Below are 21,732 nucleotides of genomic sequence, written 5' to 3'. Positions count from 1 at the left end.
GGGCAATGTTCATCTGGGAGTTTCCTTCTGCCAACTGTTAAATGAAAGATATTGTAAGGTGCTTAAGATGTCTTCTTTTGTTCTTTTTTTTTTTTTTTTTTTTTAAGATACAGTTAAAAAGGTCTAATTCAAAAAATGGTCTCTCCAAAAAATCATTTTCCCCCCAATATGCTTAGTTTTCAGTTCAAACTGAGCTCTGTAAGTTAATGGCAAGTAACCAACCCTGGTTTTTTATGTACTACATCTGATTTTCTGTGTCTTTTGGTCACATGTTTCTTCAAACAAATCAGGCAGCTGAAATGATGTCCTCAGAAGCTGTGCTTGAAATTTGATTATCTTAAAAGGTTTTAAAGTTTTAGAACAATTTGAAAAGTAGGACTGCTAAGAGCTCCAACACAAAAACTCTGTAGGGAATTTGATTAAATTGAAAAAAAGAAGATAAACATTTTGTGATAAACACAAGCTTAATTTTGGTTAAGTGTCTATTGATGTCTCTTTGCATGCTGTATATACAGCCTCTTGCATGTTTCTCAGAATGTGTGCCATGGTGAAAAGCATTAAGATATAACCAATGTTTTCATACATGCAGTATTGTCGTGCAAAAGGGTTTTGCACCCATGAGGTGTGAAAAACACCGCTCTTCAAGTGTGTAATGTGCTCCAGGTATGGGCTTAAAGTGTGTGCGCTGCCCCCAGTTCTGCGACCTACCAGTTATTATGCTTAGAATATTTTGGCTCCCTTTCTCTTGTGCTTGAAATAACGCCTAGATAGCTCCCCTGTAGTCCAAGGTATCGGCTATGGCTGCCGTTTGCCCACTTCTAAATCTTACCTCATATAAATGGGTATGGGTATTTTACTCCAGTTTAATTTAGATTCTATTTTAAATTTAAATCTGGTAATGCACTGGTTGGTAGCAGAGGCAGGACAGTTTGTGCCTTCTGTGTGCCTGGGTGGTTCAGAGGGCTAAGTGGGAAGTCTGACGTCAGAAATGGTATCTTTTTATTTACCAGTGGAACCTTTGGTATAATCTTTATTTCTAATAATACAAACAATGTGAATGCTGCTTTCTCACTAGTAGGCCTGCTTTCCAATTCTCTTCTAAAATAGCTCTCTGTTTAAACAAATTCTCTGCCAATCCATATTAACAGTTTAAGATTCCCATATATGGTCATTATAAAACCTAAATCCTTGATGAAACAATAGAGACAGCAAGTTGTTCCTGACCGAAGACATTCGTAACTCTTTCCGGAGGCCTAAAATATAACTGTAATATTTAGTAATATTAGACTCTTTCATTGTAAGCCATGAACTTCACCAGCAAAAAAATGTACTGACATCTGCTAATAGGATTCTAATTTCAAATTATGAGCGCTGGGCCAGATTCTGTTTTCATTTACATGGAAGCACAGTAATTGAAGCTACTTCAGGTAGCTAGAAGAAAATGGTTAGTTATATCCCTAATTATATTCCTATTTTCCACTATTTTCAGTATTATTAAAGCTTTCTCAAAGGAATAGGCAAGGAAGGTAAAGCATGTTTAACTTTGCCTATCTTGTACTGCTTCCCAGGAAACAACGTGGCTGAGTCCAGTCATACTTGCATAAAGGTAAAAGCAGTGACAGGATTAACACACTAAATATCTTCTAATTCCCTTCTTAACATTAGATTCAGGATATAATTTTTCCTGCTATAAAATGGGCTAATCTGAGTTGTTTATAGATCATCAAAAAAATAACCATAGTCACTACCACTTCTTGTTGCACCATGTTTCATTAACTTTTACAGGCAGTTCTAAAGGACTACAAATATTTTGAGTATTTCAGGATTCAAACTGGGATTATGTAGTTTTCAAAGAGATCTTTAACAATGTCTGAAAAGTATGCTTGTGTGATTATCTATTTTGTGAATTGATTACCTTTCCCATGTGATTGCCTGTTTTGGCTAGTTTGGCAATCCTTGTGTTGACAAATTCCAGCTGACCTCATTGATAATTTAGTCTGCATGGGGACTGCAATTTAGCTGCTTTGAATGTGAAAGTACCTCTTTGTGAATTCCTGCACTTTCACATACGTGGAAAAATAAATACTCTAGTAAATTTTATGGGACATGTATGTAGATGCTCCTTTGAAGATTTGGCTGCCGACATGACTGAAGTCAATGCTGCTACCTAACCAACTGAAACAGGTTTCTTTTTACAAAAGCAATTAATTCTTTTCTAGATGTGTGTATGCTCGTCCCAGACAGGTAGACCAGTCATACAGAGCACATATGGAAATTTCAAATAATTATTTTTCTTTTCCTCTTCATGTGACTGGCTAGATAGCTTCTGCTTTGGGTACACACATTCAATATCCACCTAAGTTTGTGTTCTCCTTTGTAGAAATATCCCCTGAATTGGGCATCATGCCTCTGTAACGTCTATCTGTGCGCTGAGGGCACTGCCAGCCATGGCAATGGCTCACTTCTGCGTAGATAATTTCTGACACCTAGTAAGGTATCTGCTGTAAAAAAGGATTCACTGGTGTGTTTCTGGCTTTCTTTTAACCTGCCACTGTAAAAGTGCTCCTGGCTCAAAACTGTTTATTGGGATTATCTGGCTCTGTGGAAATTTCTTTTCCAGGTGCTGAGGGGACGTGAGAGCAGTCTGCAGCACGGCATGGGTCATCTCCATGCTAGGAGGGGAGTGGTGGCTTTTTATCTCTCCTCTCCTGAGAAGCAGCCATCTATCTGAATGAAGTAGGGCTAGTCCTTCAAATACTGATCCTATGGATTGCTTAATTTTAATTTCAGTCTGTGTGGCAAATAGATTTGCTCACATTTTGCTCACATTAGCTCTTTGGTTATGCAGCTAATTGCCATCTTCTGATATGGATCTTAAAGTGAACTTTCTTTCCTTGCATTTGTCCCATGAGGACATGCGCACAGTCACTTACCAAGAGTAGCTGAGGCACGGTACACAAGAGGTGTGTCTGTCATACCACCCCAGAAGCTGCTTCATGGCTGAGTTCCTCTGTGTCCAGCGCCGCGGAGCAGTGTCTGCCCGCCCAGCAGGTACAGCATACGTAGCTGCTGGAGGTCTCACAGCTGTTGCCTTCTACTTACACTGACACAAAGACCGGTTTCATGTGTAGAACTGAATGTTGTGTTATGCACTTCTGTCCATGACGTTTACTGTGAACAGATGCTTTCAAATTGAAAGGAAAGCTCAGCGAAAGTAAGTTCAGAGACAAGGCTCAGACGACTTACATCTGGCATGTACATCTATACAATATTTTATGCTCTGCTCTATTATTTCCTGCACTCAAATCAGGAAAGGTAGGGATGGGCAGGAAGACATTCAGGACATAGACCTACCTATAATGGAAGTAGATAGTGAAAAAAGCAGTCTAATCTCACATGCATCGAGTGCACATCATGTAGACCACATAACTCAGTGAACCGCAATGGCTCTAAGATAAGTAACTGTTCTCTTTCCTTCCTGATCTTTTATCCTTGGAACCGAGCAGCCCCAAAACCATAGCTCAAATCCCAAGTAAATCATACATTAAATGAATTTGCTGGGGCTAATCCTAGTTCTGCAGGTCTGTAAAATTTTACTACAGTTTTGCACAATTTAACAGTACTGAGAGTATCTACTTAGAAGGGGGGGTCAGTAACAGGAGGAAGGGGACATCAGAGGTGTGAAATACACGGTTATTGGTAGAGCTGAAGATTTTTCATTCCCCACATACACTGTTGTTGGCGTAGTCCGTTTTCACCAGTTTGCTGCTTAGCTTTTTCCTTGCTGGTCTCTTCTCCTTGCTCTGTGTTACTTTTCCCGCGTTGCCTTTCCATAGATTGCTTTGAAAGACTCAGTATAAAAAACCCCTTGGTAGCAGAGTCAGCGAGACTTACATGCGTTTTAAAGTTAAGCACATTTTTAAACTTAAGTGCCTTGACAAATAGGTACAATTTGCCAAAATGGGGCCCTAGTAAGAAGTTGGGGTAGTGTTTGATGGGGAGAGTCGGCAGCCTTGAACATATCTTTTCATTGTTGGAAATAAAAGAACTTGGATGTAAAGCTGCTCATTCAGGTAGCGATGGCCTCCAGCGCTTCGGTGGGCTTTGTAGGCAGAGGAATTCAAAAGAAAACCCCTTAGCCCAGCTTTAAAGTCTTAGGAATGCTTTCACTGTGGGAAGAAAAATTCTTCAAGGTAAGGCCTCTGTTGGAGCAAAGCCTTTGGAGCTATCTACTGTATGTCTACTTAAATCTAAAAGAAAACTCTTCAGACCACCCACATCTTTCTTTGCTTCATTGTTGTTTTCGGTTTGCTTTTTCAGAGGGATTAGTGCTAGAGTAAACTCCATCGTCTCGCTGCCTTGCAAAAAATTCAATTTTGTGTAAAGTGAAAATTAGACTCTTAAATCTGCAAAGCGAGCTGTTTATCTTACAAATTTATTCTTTTTTTATTGGGCCACACATATTCTAGATAGAAAGATAAAAGGCAAATGGATAACAGGCCATCATTTAGAGTGACATATAGCAAAACATAACTAGTAGACTTATTCGGTAAATTCCTCCTGAGTGGCTTATTAGCTTTATCTATATATTTATCTATAATGCTCATATAGTATTTATTGAAAAGCAAAATAAAATCCTGCAGTTTATCATCATGCATTCTGTGTTTTGCACTTCAGAAAAAATCTTTTTGCACTTAGGAATTAATTTCTTTCTAAAGCAGCTTAAGACTTGGTTATATACAACTTTTAAGGAGAAAAAAAAGGAGAACTCTTTAGGGAGATTGGGATTATAGACTAGCACCTATATATGTTTTCCTGGACTTCTAAAGACAAAATAAATTCCTACAGTATGTTACTTTACATACTTGTGAATAATTCACAATGACAGTTACTAGCTTTCTAACTTAAATATTGTACTTTAACTCTGCAGTCTAAGTACAATCAGAAAATGTTAAACAAGAAGGTGATGTGAAAACTGTCAGATTTTGCCTTTTGAAAACTAGCAGTAGCTTGATTACATACATGATTAAGATAAGTATCTTTAATTTTATTTTTTTTTACTCAGTCTCTCATCCCTTTCTTTCAGATTTAAGCAGAACAGTTTAGAGGGACCATTTTATAATAAATAATGAAATGCCTGTTAGAGTTGCCTTTTCCAGAAGTGTGGTATTTGGGTCTCTGCTACTGTGTGGATAGTTTTCATTAGCCAAATGTTTAAGTCTTTCTTATGTCCCATCACTTCCATTTAAAAGGCAATACTGTGTAGACTGCACTATGTTTCCTGACAGCTTTTAGTTACATACCAAATGGGTAAAGACAGAACATTTTTAGTCAGTAGTTTATGGTTGAAATAATCAAGACTCTGCATGCAGATTTTAACTCTGTGCTCCCCGCCTCAGAATAACCCAGATAGCTCAGCTCTTGTGTGGGGGTGTGGTGATGTGTCCGTGTGTATTTCACCTCTGTGGTGTGCCAGCAGTGTAAACCTGGTTCAGAATTTCAACATTCACCATGATACTTTTTGGTGAAATCATGAATCGATACATATATGTGATATTACATGACCTTGTAAGTACAGGATGACAGATGAGTCTTGTGTGGTTTGAATAATGACATTTTAAAAATGCCCTATATTTTTGCAATTTTTATGTCAGTCTTTTGTAAGTTATTTTGTTCATAGCCTGCTTGGGTAATAGCAGCTTATTCAAGATGGCTGAGAATGACTGCTTCTTTATATTAGGAGAGAGAAGAGGTGTCCTGGAGTTTTACCCATTGTACTACGATGCAAAGAATTGATGTAGCTGTGAACACTGAAGGAGAAAACTCAGGAGCTGCAGATGAGAGGGAGAAGGAATTCCCCCTCATCTGACCAATTTTTTTCATTGCCCTTCCCATGATATTAGGTCACTCACTAGGTCGTGTGTTGTAAGTCAGCTGCTGAAATGTTGCAGAAGGAAGTTGATGAGCTTTGTGTGTAGACATCGGCACTGCTGTTGGACCCCCCTGTCACTGCAATTCTGTTGTTTTAATATACTGATGCAAACTTTTTCTCTCTAAAAGCATACAGATTCTCACACTACTTATAAATTAAACAGTTTCAACAAAACAACAATCTAAAACTTTTTGAGGAAAAATTAATAGGAACTAAGCAAAAGAAGAAATCAAACCAGCTGCTGACACAGCTGTTTCTTTTCTTGTATAATTCAGTTCAATATAAAGGTACCATATGCTGCTTAAAATGATGATAGGAAAGATGAAATAATTTAAGACAATAACAAGAAAATACATGAATTGTCAGCATTCTGTCAGATTTAAAGAATGAAATAGACAGGTGTAGTATTGACATGTTTAACTTTGTGTTGTGTTAGCAGTTTTAGTGAGAACAACTTCTGACATGTGCTGAAGTGATGTGAGAACATTTCTTTGTTGCAGACATTGGAGAAGATGCTGGGAGATCTGTAGGAGTCCAGCAGCCAGCTTTACTGAGAGACAGGAGCCTTGGTTCTGCCATGAAAGACTGCCCATATTGTGGAAAAACTTTCAGAACATCACATCACTTAAAGGTCCACTTGAGAATACATACAGGTGAGAGGAACAAGTGAGTGGAGCACTGTCGACACATGCCGTGTGTGTGGGGTTAACATAATATGTGGCTGGGAGCCTTAATTCCCAGTGTAGATTTGGACTCATTAGTTGGAGGAAGTCTTTTGAGAAAGATATATGACAGTCTTAAATAAAAGCACAAGGAATGTGTTGTTGGATAAAGACCACTTTAATAGAATCATCTTTTCCCAGTTGAGGTTATTTCTGTCTCCTTCCCTGCTTCATCACTGTTTCCTTCAATTACCCTTGTCCTTCAATAGGCATAAGCCTATTGGTTTCAGACTTAGTTATACTAACTGCTTCAAAGGCTTTCCTTAGCATCTGCTTAGGGATTCTGGATGTTTTTCTCAGAGTTACTATTTTTGTTCCATTTAGCATGCTCATTTTTAACCTCTCACTGTTCATATGGGTACATCAGCTTCATGGATCTGCTTCCCCCCCCCCACTAGAACTCACCCAACTTAGTACTTGTAAGCAGTAAAATGTACCATGTTTTGCACCATAGTAAACTTTCCCATGTTTTATTTTAGTAACAATCACAGCGTTTCTACCCTGCAGAGACTTACTGCTGGGCTGGATTCTCACTTTATTTTGGCATGTCACTCACCGGGTGGACGGCTCTCAATATTAGTATACTATAACCACTCCAATTAAATTGTAATACCTTGTTTGCTTAAAAGTACATATCTGCATGGTAAGGTTCATGTACAGACACAGCAGATGTTTAAGAAGACTTTGTCCATAATTAAAATCTGACATACAGTGTTGATATCCTCAGGTCCTGTTGACATCATGGGAAATTCAGAATGTGGCAGATACACATACAGTTTTCTTCCAAGTCTTAGGTATCATACTAGGCTTTGGGAGAGTATGCAACACTAGAGATTTAGGGTACTTCTCTTTGGAAACAGACACAGAGGGCACCGCAATTGTGGAGTCATTTTCTTTTTAGACCATTTTTCATTAATTTCAGAATTTTACTGCTACTTTTCAAATCAGTAAGTAAAATAAATTGCATGAAGAAGTATTTTCCAGTGGTACCTCCCACTTGAAAAACTTCACTTTTAATTTGTATTTTACTGAAGTACCAGATAATCAGAATTCCCCCCCGCCCCTTCCCCAAATCAGCAGTAATGTTTTTCCTGTGTGCTTGCACAGATTTAATACTGAATGTTGGGCCTGCAAATGTGAGGCCTGATTTTGAAAAATTGAAAATGAAGGCTAAAAATTATTTAAAGAAAAAAAAATTCATTGTTGAGATGGGAAAGTTTGTTCATTGTATTTTTATTCTTCCTTCTTTCGATTGTGGAGTAGGAGTATACCACACTGGTTTGATCTGAATTTTAAAATTTGGCACCCTAATGTAATTTTCTCTGATTGGATTGCAGGCCATTTAGGACAGGAATAGTCTTTTTATTGTGTTGGACTTTGGGAGGGAAAAATAAAAAAGGAAGAAACATGGTGGAAGCCCTATTTGTGTGCTCTCTCATGTAGTAAAAGTAAAAAATAGCAGTTATATTATTGGAAAATAATCTTGTAACTATGAGGTTTGAACAGTTTGACATTTTTACTATTGGAGGTGCAAAGAAAAATTCTTTAAAATAACCTGAGGGTACCCATCTCCCTTTTGCTCTATTACGTTGTGGTCATTTTGTTCTTGTTTTAAAGGTGGCAGTGATTACAGATTTGGTATTTGTGGCTTAGAACTAATGGAAAGTAAATTAATTGCAATGGAAATATTCCATAAAACTTGCATATTAGAATTGACTAAACAAAATTAAAACAAGAAAAAAAAGATATGTATAAAATAACAATGTAAAATAACAGAATGTAAAAAACACATTTGCAATATATTAAAAAATCATTATAATTTTAAAATAGATAAAAGATCAATTTCCATTAGGTTAATAGGTTAAGAACAAAACATTTGTAAATAATGACAAGAGTATGTTTAAATGGAACAATGATTTACATATTGGAAATAATCCTAATAAATATTATAAAAATGTAAATTGGCAAATTACTAGAGTTATTAAATAAAAATTAAGTTGCTTTGCAGTAAATGGAAATGATGTAATAGATACCAGTTATTAAACAAATATTGGTTAGCTCATACTTACCAAGGACAGTTTCCTGCCTTTTATGTCACACTCTGTCTTTATTATATGCCTGGATCATATAACTGACTGATAAAAAACACTTTACTGTGTTTCTCCACTACATTAACTCAATTACGGTTCTTGTTCTCACAGCACCTGTTTGTTAGAGATGAGCTCAAGCAGTTCAGCAGAAGTCAGGTTCCTTCGAACATCTGTGTGTTTGGAGGCACACGAGTAGGTTGGTTGGGTACGCATGCCAAGACAAGACCCAAAGCATGATCCAGCCAGGAGGTGCTTCTGTGGCAATTGGCCCAAAAAAGCTAGAAAAGCCGTTTAATCCTCCACAAGAGGAGGAAGCTGTGCTCTGTGTTAGAAGAATTAGCTAGTGGCTTGGGTTGCTTCTTATTTCTGTTGGATATTTCATGGTTGCAACCTTCTCCACACTGAGTCTCAGTTTCTGTGTGTTTTCCTATCACATAATAAGCTTCTGAAGGGAAAAAAAAAATACATCAAGGTTTTATTTAGCACGCTCAGTTGTGTCCCAACACCCAATTGTAGAGGATTTTTCTTCTTATCTAATTCAACGATATTCAGCCAGGAAGAGCTTTAAGGGGACGATAGTAGGATATGATTTCTGATTGTTCCCGTATGATAAGAAGAAAAGGGCATAATTATGTGAAATCAGTTTCTCCTCTTTCTTGCTCTAAAAACAGTTGAAGGACGAGACAGACCCTGAGAGAAAAGAGGGAGGGCTCTCAGGGCAAAATGCTTCAGAGCCTCGAGGCTTAGAGAGGACAGACAGAACTCTTGTAGCTCTCCTAGGTGACTTCGTTATGTGGACCAACGAGCAAAGATGGGCTGTATGGTCCTGCTTCTTCAGAACCACCTACTTCAACTCGCACAGAACTACAGAACTCACACTGACTTGCTGTGTGGAGAGATGCAGAAACAAGGACAAAGCGTGTATATGCACCAGTAAAGTGGGGTAGACATGTGGGTGCTTTGGCCACTTTGCGATTCAGCTTCCTGGTTATAAATTAGTACATAATACAGCTGAGAAAGTTATAACACAGAAGGCTTAAAGATGCTCAGACATTGTGAAAAATAAAACCATCCAAGTGTCCGTGACTCACAATGTGCCATATGCACATGCTTCCAGAGTGTCCATTTTTCCCCTCTGGGGGCAGCAAGTTAAGGTTCCTTCCTTCGGGGAGCTGAGCATCTTCTTTATGGTCCTGAGCCCTCTGAATTCCCACTGAAATCAAATAAATGGGTGTGGTTTTTACTATACATGCCTAGATCTTTGGACTGCACAGGGACAGTTAGTTGTAAAAAATTAAAATTTCTTGTGTTCTACCTTTGACAAGTGACCCATTTTGTAAGGGCCAGTTTCAGATTAGCTCTATCACCTCTTTGCACGTTGTACTAGCACGTAGAAGCTACTGCAGATGTAGACCAGTTTGTGTTTGTGTGGTCATGAAGTGCTCAGGTATATTCCCAGTATGATTGGCACAGTTAAATCCCTTGAGTAATGAGCAAAGATTAATGTGCATGAGCAAAGTAGAGCCCTGAAGAAGGTTTGGGTTGTGCTAAACAAGAAACCTGAGAAAGAGAAGGATAGGAATAAAAAACTTGGCAGGGCTGTGTCTGTTGGCCGAGAGCGTTACGATATGTATGACACACACCTTACATGCATTAGATGTATTATATACATTTACAGTGTCCCTGCATCTTCCCTTGGAAATGCGACTACCCAATTTTAAAACTTGCTTAGGCGAACTGATGAAATACAGTAAAAATGGTGCTGTTTTAAATGAATCCAATTCACATTTTCTTCCTAAAAAAAGACTGCCTGTTGCCATTCTCTGAAGGCGCTTGTAGTGGGATGAGCAATATGAATAATTAAGGAAAATGGGTATGTGTGCTTCAAGAGGAGACAATTTTGGTATTGAACATCCTTTATTCTTACATTTCGAAGATGAACTAAAAGGACTTTCTATTTCTCTAGATTTCTCCAGATTTCCCATCCTTAACATTGTACAGCATGCCTTTTCTCTTGTCTTAATGACATCCCAAACTTTTGTTGAAAATAATTGATTGAATTTAAATTTCTTTAAAAGTTTAAGAGGTAATGTTACAGTATAAATTTCCTACCAAACACTAAGTAGGGAAATATCCATTAGTGAAATTAACTACAGTTTCTAGGTAGCTAACAATGTGCAGTATACAGTAGGGCATGGCTAATGAACACTGCAGTGGGTGATATTTCATTATACAAATTAATGCTCACATTTTAATGGGAAAGTCACATAATGAATCTCAGCTTCAGTGACAGCAATTAGAGACACAGATTGTCCCCTTCTGGACAAGGCACTGTTTAGCAATAAGCAGCTGTGTAAAAAGTCTTCAGGTTTACAACATATATATATGCTTTGGGGGAATTAGTGTACAGTTTATATTAATGTACTGAATCTTCCCTGCAAAGTAACAACCATATTTCTCTCTCTGCGTTTTAACTAAGTAAAGACATGTAAAAAGACTAAATAAATATTGCAGATGAGATATAAATAAAGGAAAATATTCAATTATAAAACTTTATAAAAATTAAAATATTTTATTGTAATGCCTAGTACACAATTGAAAAATCTTTAATAAACTAAGTCGCAGGCATCAAAAGTCTGTCTTTCTACAGGGCAGGGGTAGTGTCATCTTATATAGTAGAGAAAAATTACTGGTAAAGGGAAGTAGTAAAGAGAAGAAGTTAGTATTTCTGACAAACAGATTAATTGTGTGGTGAAACATGTGCAGGATCCAAAAATAATCCTACAGAACCTTTGATACTCCATTTGGTTTAAAAAGTGTGAAGTGAATGATTAGAATGATAAAAGAAATTACCGTGTAAGAATAGGCATAATAATGAACTAATTAAACCATACAGCAATTCATTTCTAAAATATCTACTGCACAATGGATAAAATAGGTTATCAATAACTGTTTCAATGGTAAAATAAAAAATGCTGGAAAATGTTTTCAATATTTTCATTAAGCAGTATTCTCTGGCATTATAAGATGTTTGATTTCATTTGCTTTGCATGAAAGAAAACTATAGCTTGTTTAGAAATGTATAGGATCAAATTGCAACTCATATTGTCCCTGAGTGACTTTCAAACCCCCAGTACTGGCTGCCAGAGCGTTAGATGTTGGGGTTCTTGTACTGATGCACAGCCCTCGCTGTACTGAGAAGCAGCACTGCAAGGAGCAGCAGGGCATATGCCACAAACACATTCCTTAAGAAATCTTATTTAGAAAGGAGGCGGGGGCATTCAGTGGGGAAGGGGAGTGTAAGGTGCAGTACAGATTTTTAAGTAGCTGCATCTTAAGTATGAAAAATGAATAAAGAAGCCCACAGCACTAAATATAAATAGATACTTAAGAACTACGTAGATTTGCTAAGGGATGCTAAAAGTAATAGTAAAAATACGTATGTGGCTATTAGGGTTATAGAGAACAGGGGAAAATTCTGTAGATCTGGCAGGTTTAACGATTGGTAGCTTGCTAATACTGGACAAGAATGGATAAGAAATTATCAGTCACAGTATAGAGACTAAATACTCGTCTGTTCTCAGGAAGAAGCTAGCTGGGTTTTGTAAGTATTTTCCAACGATATAGTTCTGCCATTAAGTAATGAGGCTGTTATACTGTAGCCCACTACATTTTAAGATTTTTTAGAATGAATGAGACTGGATAACATAGATAAAGTCTTAAAAACCCTGGCTGAAGAGCTCTCCAAATCATTAAAGTTCATATAAAAAAACAGATCTTGGAACACAGAGTAAGTTGCAGAGCACTCATAGTAGTAAAAAAGCTCTGGCTAGTCTAGGATTTCAAAAAAGAAAGGATACAAAGACCTTGAAATTATAAATGGACTACCCTGACAAAAGTTTTGTGTAAAATTAAGGGCGGAATTTGTTAACAAATTAAGAATTGGTAGTACAGTTAATCCAATTTTATTTTATGAACATAAGTTTTATCAAGTTTCTGACTTTCTCTCAAAGCTTGTGAAAGTACCTTGTTCTATGCGACAGTCTCCCCCAACAAGAAAAACAATGTACAGAGATGAAGTAGCACAAAAACTGGCAGCTCCACAGCAGTGCTTCCAGCTCCACCTATGTGGTATTTCAGCATTATTTGAAGGAGTATATGAAATCACTGTTGATAAAACTTATCAATGGCCAAAAATGGTAAGATGCTGAAAATCAGGGGGACACTGATTAGTCAGTTAAGCAGACTCTTTTTGACAATATTTTTTTATTTTTATTTTTTTAAAATTTAAAATTTATTTAAAATTTAAATTTAAATTTTAAATAAGCAAAATATAAAGGAACAAATACTGGAGGCATTGATGAACTGGCGCTAGGATTATGGTAGAGAAGCAACAGAATATGAGCTCTTAGTTGATTGCTATAGCTGTGGATGTAAACATAGTCTTCGAGTGTATAAGATTGATATCAAGTTGAAATTTCATCAAAGCTTTAGTGGGTACCCATAATTTAAAAGGACATTGAAAAATTGGGAAGGGTATTCTACTCAAGAGTGAGAGGAGGTGAAGAGGTGACTCGTTTGCCATCTGCAAGTACCCTCCTTAGGGATTAGATATTTTTATTGAAAAAAACAAACCAGTTTCATCTAGCAGGGAAAATGTACCAGTGCTCAGTAGTAGGAAGCAGACTGGACAAATTCAAGTCAGAAATGAGACTCATATTCTGAGTAGAGAAAATACTTAAGTCAAACAGTTTACCTAGGGACATGGTAGGTTATTGCTGTTGTTGAAACAGAATATGTTTAAACAAACAAGTAAGTTTTGTTTCAAATTGTAGTTATGATTTGACACAGGAATTATTTCTGTGAGAGTCTTTGGCCTGTGCCATACAGCAGATCAGAATAGATGATCATAATTGTCCCTTCTGGCCTTAAAATTTGTAGATCCATTTATAAGCTAGCTGTGGTCTCCTTGCCCAGCCCATAGATACAATACCTATGACTAGTATGGTCAGATTGTGTTTGGAGCAGGATTGGTGATAGCTTGCATAGATTATACATCTATATTGTTTAAACGACCTACAAACAGACCTGTTTCTGCTGGGCAACATGTCTGTTTCCAGTTATCTACCAAGCTTTTGTGTAGATTTTACAAGAAGCACTGGATTTTTATTATTTTACTCTGTCCTGATACAAAATCGTTCTTGTGAGATGTTTTGTGTCTTGTAAACCAGAGCAGCAGATAGATCAGAACAGTGATTATGTTGCCCACATAAGTTATTCTCTATAAGATTTTTTTTTTTCTTTTTCACTTATGCACACTGGAATATTCCCTCTTTCTACTCCGTTGTGAAAAGGTTTGCAGGGATGCAAACAGGACCAGAGAATCAGCAAGATCAGGATGGTCATTGCCTTTGCGAACAATGAAAAATGACTCTTGGGTATGAAATGCAGAAAATTATTTTGAAAAAAGTTTGAAAAAGTCATGTTTCCTCACTCCTACATGGCAACGTTAATTTATGTGAACTGATATTAAGTGTTAAATAACTCATCCAGACACTGCTTTTGGCAATGTTATCAGGGTAGTCATTACACTAGGATGAATTCTCTGAAACCTTTCCTCAAAGTATGAGATACAAACAGGTTGTCTTCTAACAAGAATCATAGCCTGCTTCTCTTGTCCCCTGTAGTATTCTTTGGACATATACTATTGCAGTTGCTGGTAGAGTCCTGGAAATTAGGGATCCTTTGGGTTTTCCATTGAAACTGGCTTGGGTTTTGGTTAGTTTGGGCTTTTTCCCACAGTGGCTTATAACTGTTTTTTCATTTGTACAGGGACTTACACAGGGAGTAGCTGGTTGTTAATTTGAATGGATGAAATAGCATCTAAATATCTGCTGCATAATTACTGGATTTAGGAAACACCGACATACTAAATTTAAAAGATTCAAAGATTATTTACTCCATCCTGCTCCCTTCTCCCAGCGCCTGCCCTTGAAATAGCAGCAGTTAAGGTTGCTTTGAAGTAAACTAATCACTGCCAATATTTGGATCTAAAAGAGAAGAGAGAGGTTTGGAATAGTTCCCTTTGAACAATGTTATTTGGCCAGACCTGTGCTGGATAGGTGGCACAGTGTGTTGCTACATGTTGAGTCCAATTTCAGACCCTCAGCTTTAGATCTCATTTCTAGCCATGCAAGAGGTGGGAGCACCACAGAGGCAGCGTACCAAGGCTAGGAGAGATTTGAACTTTTTATCACACTGTCTCAGTCAGTGTCTTCTTTCAGTCCAATGCTTATGGCGTTGATGGTGAGCTGTGTCCAGATCTCCTCTGCTGAAAGGAAGCTCGCTCAGTGGAGAGGCCTTCAAGCGGAAAATGTAATGACTTCAAGGCTTAGCAATTCAGAATAAGGGTATGTTGTTGTGCCCAGTGCTTTAGACTGAAGGTACTTTAGAAGAACAAAATATTAGTAGTATTTCCACTAGTTAGCATATTTAAACTTACTTATATCCATTTCTACATGTACTTACTGATTTGAACAGCTCCTGTGTGCTTGTAGCAACATCAGTGCAGCCTATATTGCAAACTTCTTCTGCAGAGGTAGTGATCCAGTGGCTGACAGAGCGCCTGTGATGCTGGGGCACACTTCTTAACGGTGTCACTTTATGTGCAATGCAAAAACACACTGAACTATCATTAGAATAAAAGGAAGTGCTCAATATAATTGTGTTAAAGATTTCCGTAAAGGCATAGGGGATGCTGAGGAAGAGTGTTTCAATTAAGAAGAGTGAAAACTCAAAAGTGAGAGCATTTAACCTTATAAAGCCTGGCACTTGTTGTTCACCAGTCTGATTACTTTTTAGGCAACGCTTGAAATATCTAAGTTTTATTAGAGGTCACTAGTGACTGTTGACAGTAGCTGTGGGAGAAACAACAGAATAACAGAAAACGGCTCAAAAATATTGAAGTATGTCTGTGCTGTACAAACAGCATTAATATTTGTACACATTCTGACTGGCAGCACAGCTGTTGGAGTTCGTGCACTCCCAAACAGCCCTGCACAACTGCAAACAAATAGACAGCCAGCGTCTCCTGTCCCCTCGTCCCTACCCTGACACACTTGCGATGGGGGGGGGGTGCATGTCCAGGCTCCCACCTGGGGCCCGGGAAGCCCAGACAGGCACGATCCATCTCAGTTTAGTGGTTTGTGCACGTCAGTAGGAACAGTTTGCTTTTGCACAACTTCCACTGAAACGCAGCCCCTACTTCTCATTGGTGGAGCGCCAGAACTTAATTAGGCAATTGTGAAAGACTCAGAAGTCACACTGAAATGTTTAAATCTTATTTCTCCTGTTAAGCTGTGTGGACCCAGGCCTAATGCATGAACCCTGCCAATTACTACCTCTTCCTCTGCTGAACACCTCTGGTTTGAGGTGCTGCACTTTTCTCCTCTAAAAAGGTCGATTAATGTGGTTGATGTAAAGCTCTCGTGTCTCACCGTTTAGCTTTAGGATTACATTATGGATTTAGAATTTCCACTGCTTGCAATTTCCTTCAGCCCCATCTGAATTGCAGCACGTATCCAGCTCGTGTGCATGGTCAGTAAGCCAGCTCGTGCAGTGCTGTGTGGGCATTTGAGTGCTCTGGTGTTGCATCTCATTAGTAAATTCCTGCCATCAGTAAGAGTAGCAGCTTCCCAAGTATTTACCAGCCTTTCAACTGAGCCTGTAGCTTAAATAACAAAAGTTTGAAAGCTTTTCAATTTTGTTTTAAGCAGATTTCGAGGTTATTTGTAAATGGATAACTTTCCAGCTGGTTTGGTAAACTACATAATATTACATAGCATTTTTCCCCGTGGAGGAAGTTTTCAAAACAAGTATTTCCATTATACAGTTTGGAGAAGGCTTGCCTTTGTCTTTCTGGTCACTTAGGAAAAAAACCTATGTAGAGTAAGCAGTTTCTGCTTCTTGTTGGGCTCCCTCATAGAAATAATTGCCAATATTGACAGCTCGCAGGTCTCTTGGATTCCTCTCACTTTTAGCGAGGATTTCCGTACTTCTTCCTTTAAAGGAAACTGCATTGCTAACAAGTGCTCTGCAAAATTTTAGATGTAGTTTGCTTAGAGGTACATTCTTTTGGGGTATGTCATTACACGTATAATAGATATTCACATACAATCGTAAGATCTTCTACCTTTCTTAAAGTATAGGAAGAAAAGTAAAAGTTTAGTATGGGATTCATATGTATATTTAATTCCTGAAAATCATCTTATATGTTTTAAAACTCTACTAAAGCTAATCCTAGAAAATTGCTTATGGTAGGTAAATTACACGTATTACTACCTGAGCATTAGAAATACCATTAGTACAAATTTAAAGGACTGCAAAAACCAGTAGATAATGCTAATTTCAAATACAGAAACTAAATATATTTTGTATTTTTATTACTGGATTTCTTTTTTATGTTATTGACTACTTTTTATTTTAACTATATGTTCTTACATGCTGCAATCATAATGTAGTGTAATGATATTAATATTTCATAGAATCTGTATTTATAGTTCTTTATTTAGAAACAATGCAGTAGGTCTGCAGATCTTTGAATCCTTCTGGAATGGTGCCCTCCAAATAATGATAAATTACTTGTGCAGTATGCCATTTGCTAATTATATCCATGATTTACTGCAGAGCAAGACTTAAATCATTCATTTCAGTCTTGCGTAACAGTGCCATAAAATTTTTAGGTTTAAAAATGGTTTCCATGTGTATAGTTTAAACAAATTTTAGAGCAATTGTATACACAAAATATTGCAACCATCCATTTGTTACATTCTTTGTCTCTCCTTTTTTTTAAACTTGTACTTTTAATGATTACTGTGGTTGAAATTGTTATGCTTCATTTTCATAATCATAGCTTTTAATTTTACAACAGTTTTCTACATGTTAGATTAAGAAAAAGATGGCTAATTGTGTGTAGATACCATGTCATTCCTGAATGGCCCCACATTCTGGAAACCCATTTTAGAGATATTCAGTTTATGAATTAGTCTTCAATTAAAGGAAATTCTTTTATTTTTTTTTATGAATTATTAACTCTAAGATTTTCTTGTTTTCAAGCATCTAATGTTGATTTTTTTTTTTTAATTCACTCATGTGTACACCAAAGTACTATTAACTCTCTTTCTTTATATTTTTCTCTTTATCCATACCTATAGGTGAAAAGCCTTACAAGTGTCCGCATTGTGATTATGCCGGTACTCAGTCTGCATCCCTCAAATACCACTTGGAACGGCACCACCGGGAGCGACAGAATGGAGCAGGACCACTGTCTGGGCAGACTGCAAGTCAAGAACACAAAGATGAGACACCAAATAAAAGTTCTGTGTTTATTAGACCAGATATATTGAGAGGAGCCTTCAAGGGGCTTCCTGGCATCGATTTCCGAAGTGGCATGGTCTCGCAACAGTGGACGTCAGGAATGCTGTCTTCTGGAGATCAGCAAGGACAAGCAGCTGGCATGTCATCTGAAGTATCTTCAGAAAATATGAAGGGTTCAGACATATCTTCCAAAGGAACACACTTCTCTGAACTTGGCCGTACTTACCAGAACATGGTTGGGAATGGTGTGAACTTTCAAGGGTCTTTGCAAGCTTTCATGGACAGCTTTGTCCTAAGTTCTTTGAAGAAAGAAAAAGAAATGAAGGATAAAGCTCTCTCAGATCCACTTTCAGCAAAAGCTCTGGGCTCAGATGGCGGTGAAGAAAAGATAACTAGCAAGTCCTCACAGCGAAAAACAGAAAAGTCACAATACGAACCTCTTGACCTGTCCGTAAGGCCAGATGCAGCCTCCCTCCCAGGTTCATCCGTTACTGTGCAAGACAATATTGCTTGGCATGGCTGCTTATTTTGTTCCTTTACAACTTCATCTATGGAACTAATGGCACTGCACCTCCAGGCCAATCACCTGGGCAAGGCTAAACGTAAAGACAACATCATAGGGAACAACAAAGACCAATCTAGAGAAGCTTCAGCCTCAGTTAATAAAGTGAGCTTGCTCCCTTCTTCGGTGCAGTCCAGCAAGGAGGCGGTAGTTTCAAACATGCTGAGCCAGCTGGACTCAGCTTCTGAGAAAATGACCCAAGGACAAAATAAAGAGACCCTGGGAGAGCAAAAGAGCGCTGCCTGGCCCAGCCACATGGAATCCACTTTTTGTAATTTTACAACAGACTTCTATAAGCAGTTTGGTGTTTATCCTGGTGTTATTGGCACGGGAACGCAAAATTCTTGCACCGGTAATGAATCTGAAATAAAAACACAATCTGAAGATGACCCAAATATTCTGCTCTCTGACTCTGTAAATAAAAGTGCTACTGATGACCTTTCTGACATAGCTTCATCTGAGGATATGGAATCTTCCAAGGAAGAAAACATTGAAGATGAGGACATTGACACAGAACCAGATATTATGAATAAGCAGTTGTCTGCCCTAAATAAAGAAAGCAGTGAAGGAGGCGACAATATACAAAGTACAGTCACCTCACAACCAGCACAAGGGCTCGTATCACCACTGCCACAAGCATCAGAAAAGCAGTGGCACAGTCAGAATCTTCTATCCTCCCATGAAACTGCACAAGGAGTGATGAAACCCGAACAAGTTCAGGGTCCACAGGTCCTGGAGAAGCAGATGAACATGTTGTCAGTCCTAAGAGCTTACAGCTCTGATGGCTTAGCAGCCTTTAATGGACTTGCAAGTAGCACAGCAACTAGTGGATGTATCAAGAGACCTGACTTGTGTGGTAAGTTTTAGACCTTCTTTTAGACCATTTCAGAAAACACTTGTGCAGAATCATGAAGCTGCTCTTTAAATATAGTCATGTTTGTTAGTAATACATTTTTTTAAATGTTAAACCCTGTGGGCCAAATTCTAGTCTTACATGTGGTCTACTCCATCGAAATCAGCAGTGCTGCATGCATATACTTATACAGGATTTTAGAAAGAACTTGCTTTTTAAACTAGAGTAGCAGCAATATAGACTATCTGTGCTAGTGGCATCTGAGGGGGATACTTACTGCTTTAGCATACTCAAAGGAGGAAAAAGTTTTAAAAAATTTACATGGTAACTTGCAAACTTTTCAGTATTTTGATATAAGAACCCAAGAAAAACACTGGATGCTTTGCCAAGCAAACTTTGCTTTCTCTCTTTTTTTTTTTTTTTTTCTCCCTGCCCCCCCCTTCCCCCCCCTCCCTTCCCCCCCCTCCCTTCCCCCTTCTTTGAATTGGGGTGTGTTCAATTACCACAATATTAATGAAATCAAAGGCCAGGTGCATGGAATGTGTCTACCTGTGGTGAAGAGCCTTTTTTTGGGTTTTTTTTCCTCTCTTTTCTTTCCCTCCCATATTTTTTTTTAATTTTATTTTTCTGGTTTGTTTCAATGGCACCCATGCAATAGTTGCCCTAGACCATTTTCCCTATTCTAACTAGTGGTTGTACAAATTGTGATTTGCCTAATTAAGAATATGCCTCCAGGTAATTAAAAAAGCAACACACCAAACAAAACCACCTTTTACCCTTATTAGGTAATTTTACTGATTTACAAACCTGCAGTTTTACTTCCTTATATCACACACACCATATTTGACAAAACTGAAAATTAAGTCTACATGGAACGAATGAGAATGAGGATTTTTTTTCAATTTATCTCCTATTTTGTCAGCATAGTTCTTCTTTGAAAGAGATTTTAGAGTGTAAATCCTTTCAAAAACAGTATCACTTTAAAAAGCGGAGTCAGCAAAGGACACAAAAACTTCAGTAATGCTTGTTTCGCTTAACCTTCAGACTAATCAGAAAACTCATTGTCAGAGCTGAACATGCATAATAAAACGTATTCGAGTTAAAAAAAGAAAAGAAAATGTGATCCAACAGTTTTAAAGCCTGACAATTTCAAATGAAACCCTAAATCTGCACTTAAGAGTGGTTACCCTGGTTAACTTAAGGTTAGTGGGAGCTTTGTTTGACTTTACTAGGATAGTGTATATGCTTAAAGCCATAGCCCCTTCTTCAGGCCCCTCTCTGCCTGATAATGTACTTACCAAGTGTATTGGTTGGTCTGGTAAAAAGTCTGATTTTTCCTCACAAAGTTTATCTCACTTGTATTCTTCAGAGCATTTTGGCTTCACAATATTGTCATTACTTAAACTGAATCATGAGCCCAAGTATTCAGATACTTGGAAATATTTCAGATTCTACAAAATCAGCAGTTACATTACTGATATTTTGAAAATAGTTGATAGCTGGTTTAATTTGCAGCTGGTAAAATCCTGCTTGGATTTTTTTCCCTCTCTATTTGTGGAGTACAGTCAGTTACAAAAAAACCAACCAACCCAAACAAGCAGCAGAGAAATGACTCTCTAAACAAACAAGTAAAAAAATTGGAAAACTAAGATTAGTTGCTATGTGCAAAATATCTTTACACTCCTTCCCTGTCATAAGATTTTTAAAATGACAAAAAAACCCACCCTCTAATATTACTGTTGAAATGAGGTCATCTTACTTCCATTAGTTTTTTGTTTCATCTTCCAATCAATTCAACAGACGTTTTATGATGGTTTGAGTTTATATGATTTTAAAAACCATATCCCTTTCACAAGCTCTGCCCAGTGATAATGGATTTGACTTGAAGTATGAAGGAAAAAAGCAACCAACAGAAGCTTGTCTGTTCTACTTTTTAAGCCATTTTTAAATGGAAAATGCAGTGCGAGTCCTCCTTTCTCCCCCCTCCAAAAACAGCTTTTTAAAATTCTTTACTGACATTCTATTGAGTGTTTGCAGAATATACGTTTTAAGGTTGAATATTTAAATATCTTATTTCATTTTTCTCAATATCTTACAGCAAAGGTGGATGAGTATGAGCAAGCCCCTTGTCAGTAGTTTTTTTTTATTTGGTTGGCTTGGACACCACCCACTTGAAAGTAGTGGTTTTTGGAAGTTTT

General features: G+C 37.6%; 1 protein-coding gene across 5 annotated transcripts in view; it reads left to right on the top strand.

Moving 5' to 3' along the window:
* Nucleotides 1-21,732, top strand: part of ZNF536 (zinc finger protein 536) — a 353,142-nt gene that overhangs the window by 209,224 nt on the left and 122,186 nt on the right. For all 5 annotated transcript variants that reach the window (XM_056361145.1, XM_056361142.1, XM_056361144.1 and 2 more), the window contains 2 exons: nt 6,433-6,585; nt 17,957-19,537. In XM_056361145.1, coding sequence (XP_056217120.1) covers nt 6,433-6,585; nt 17,957-19,537 — 1,734 coding nt within the window. The remainder of the gene's footprint in view (nt 1-6,432; nt 6,586-17,956; nt 19,538-21,732) is intronic.

Source organism: Falco biarmicus, chromosome 15 (assembly GCF_023638135.1).
Source record: "Falco biarmicus isolate bFalBia1 chromosome 15, bFalBia1.pri, whole genome shotgun sequence".
Classification (NCBI taxonomy): domain Eukaryota; kingdom Metazoa; phylum Chordata; class Aves; order Falconiformes; family Falconidae; genus Falco; species Falco biarmicus.
Note: the sequence above shows the minus strand (reverse complement) of the source record. Positions and strands in the feature narration are given on the sequence as shown.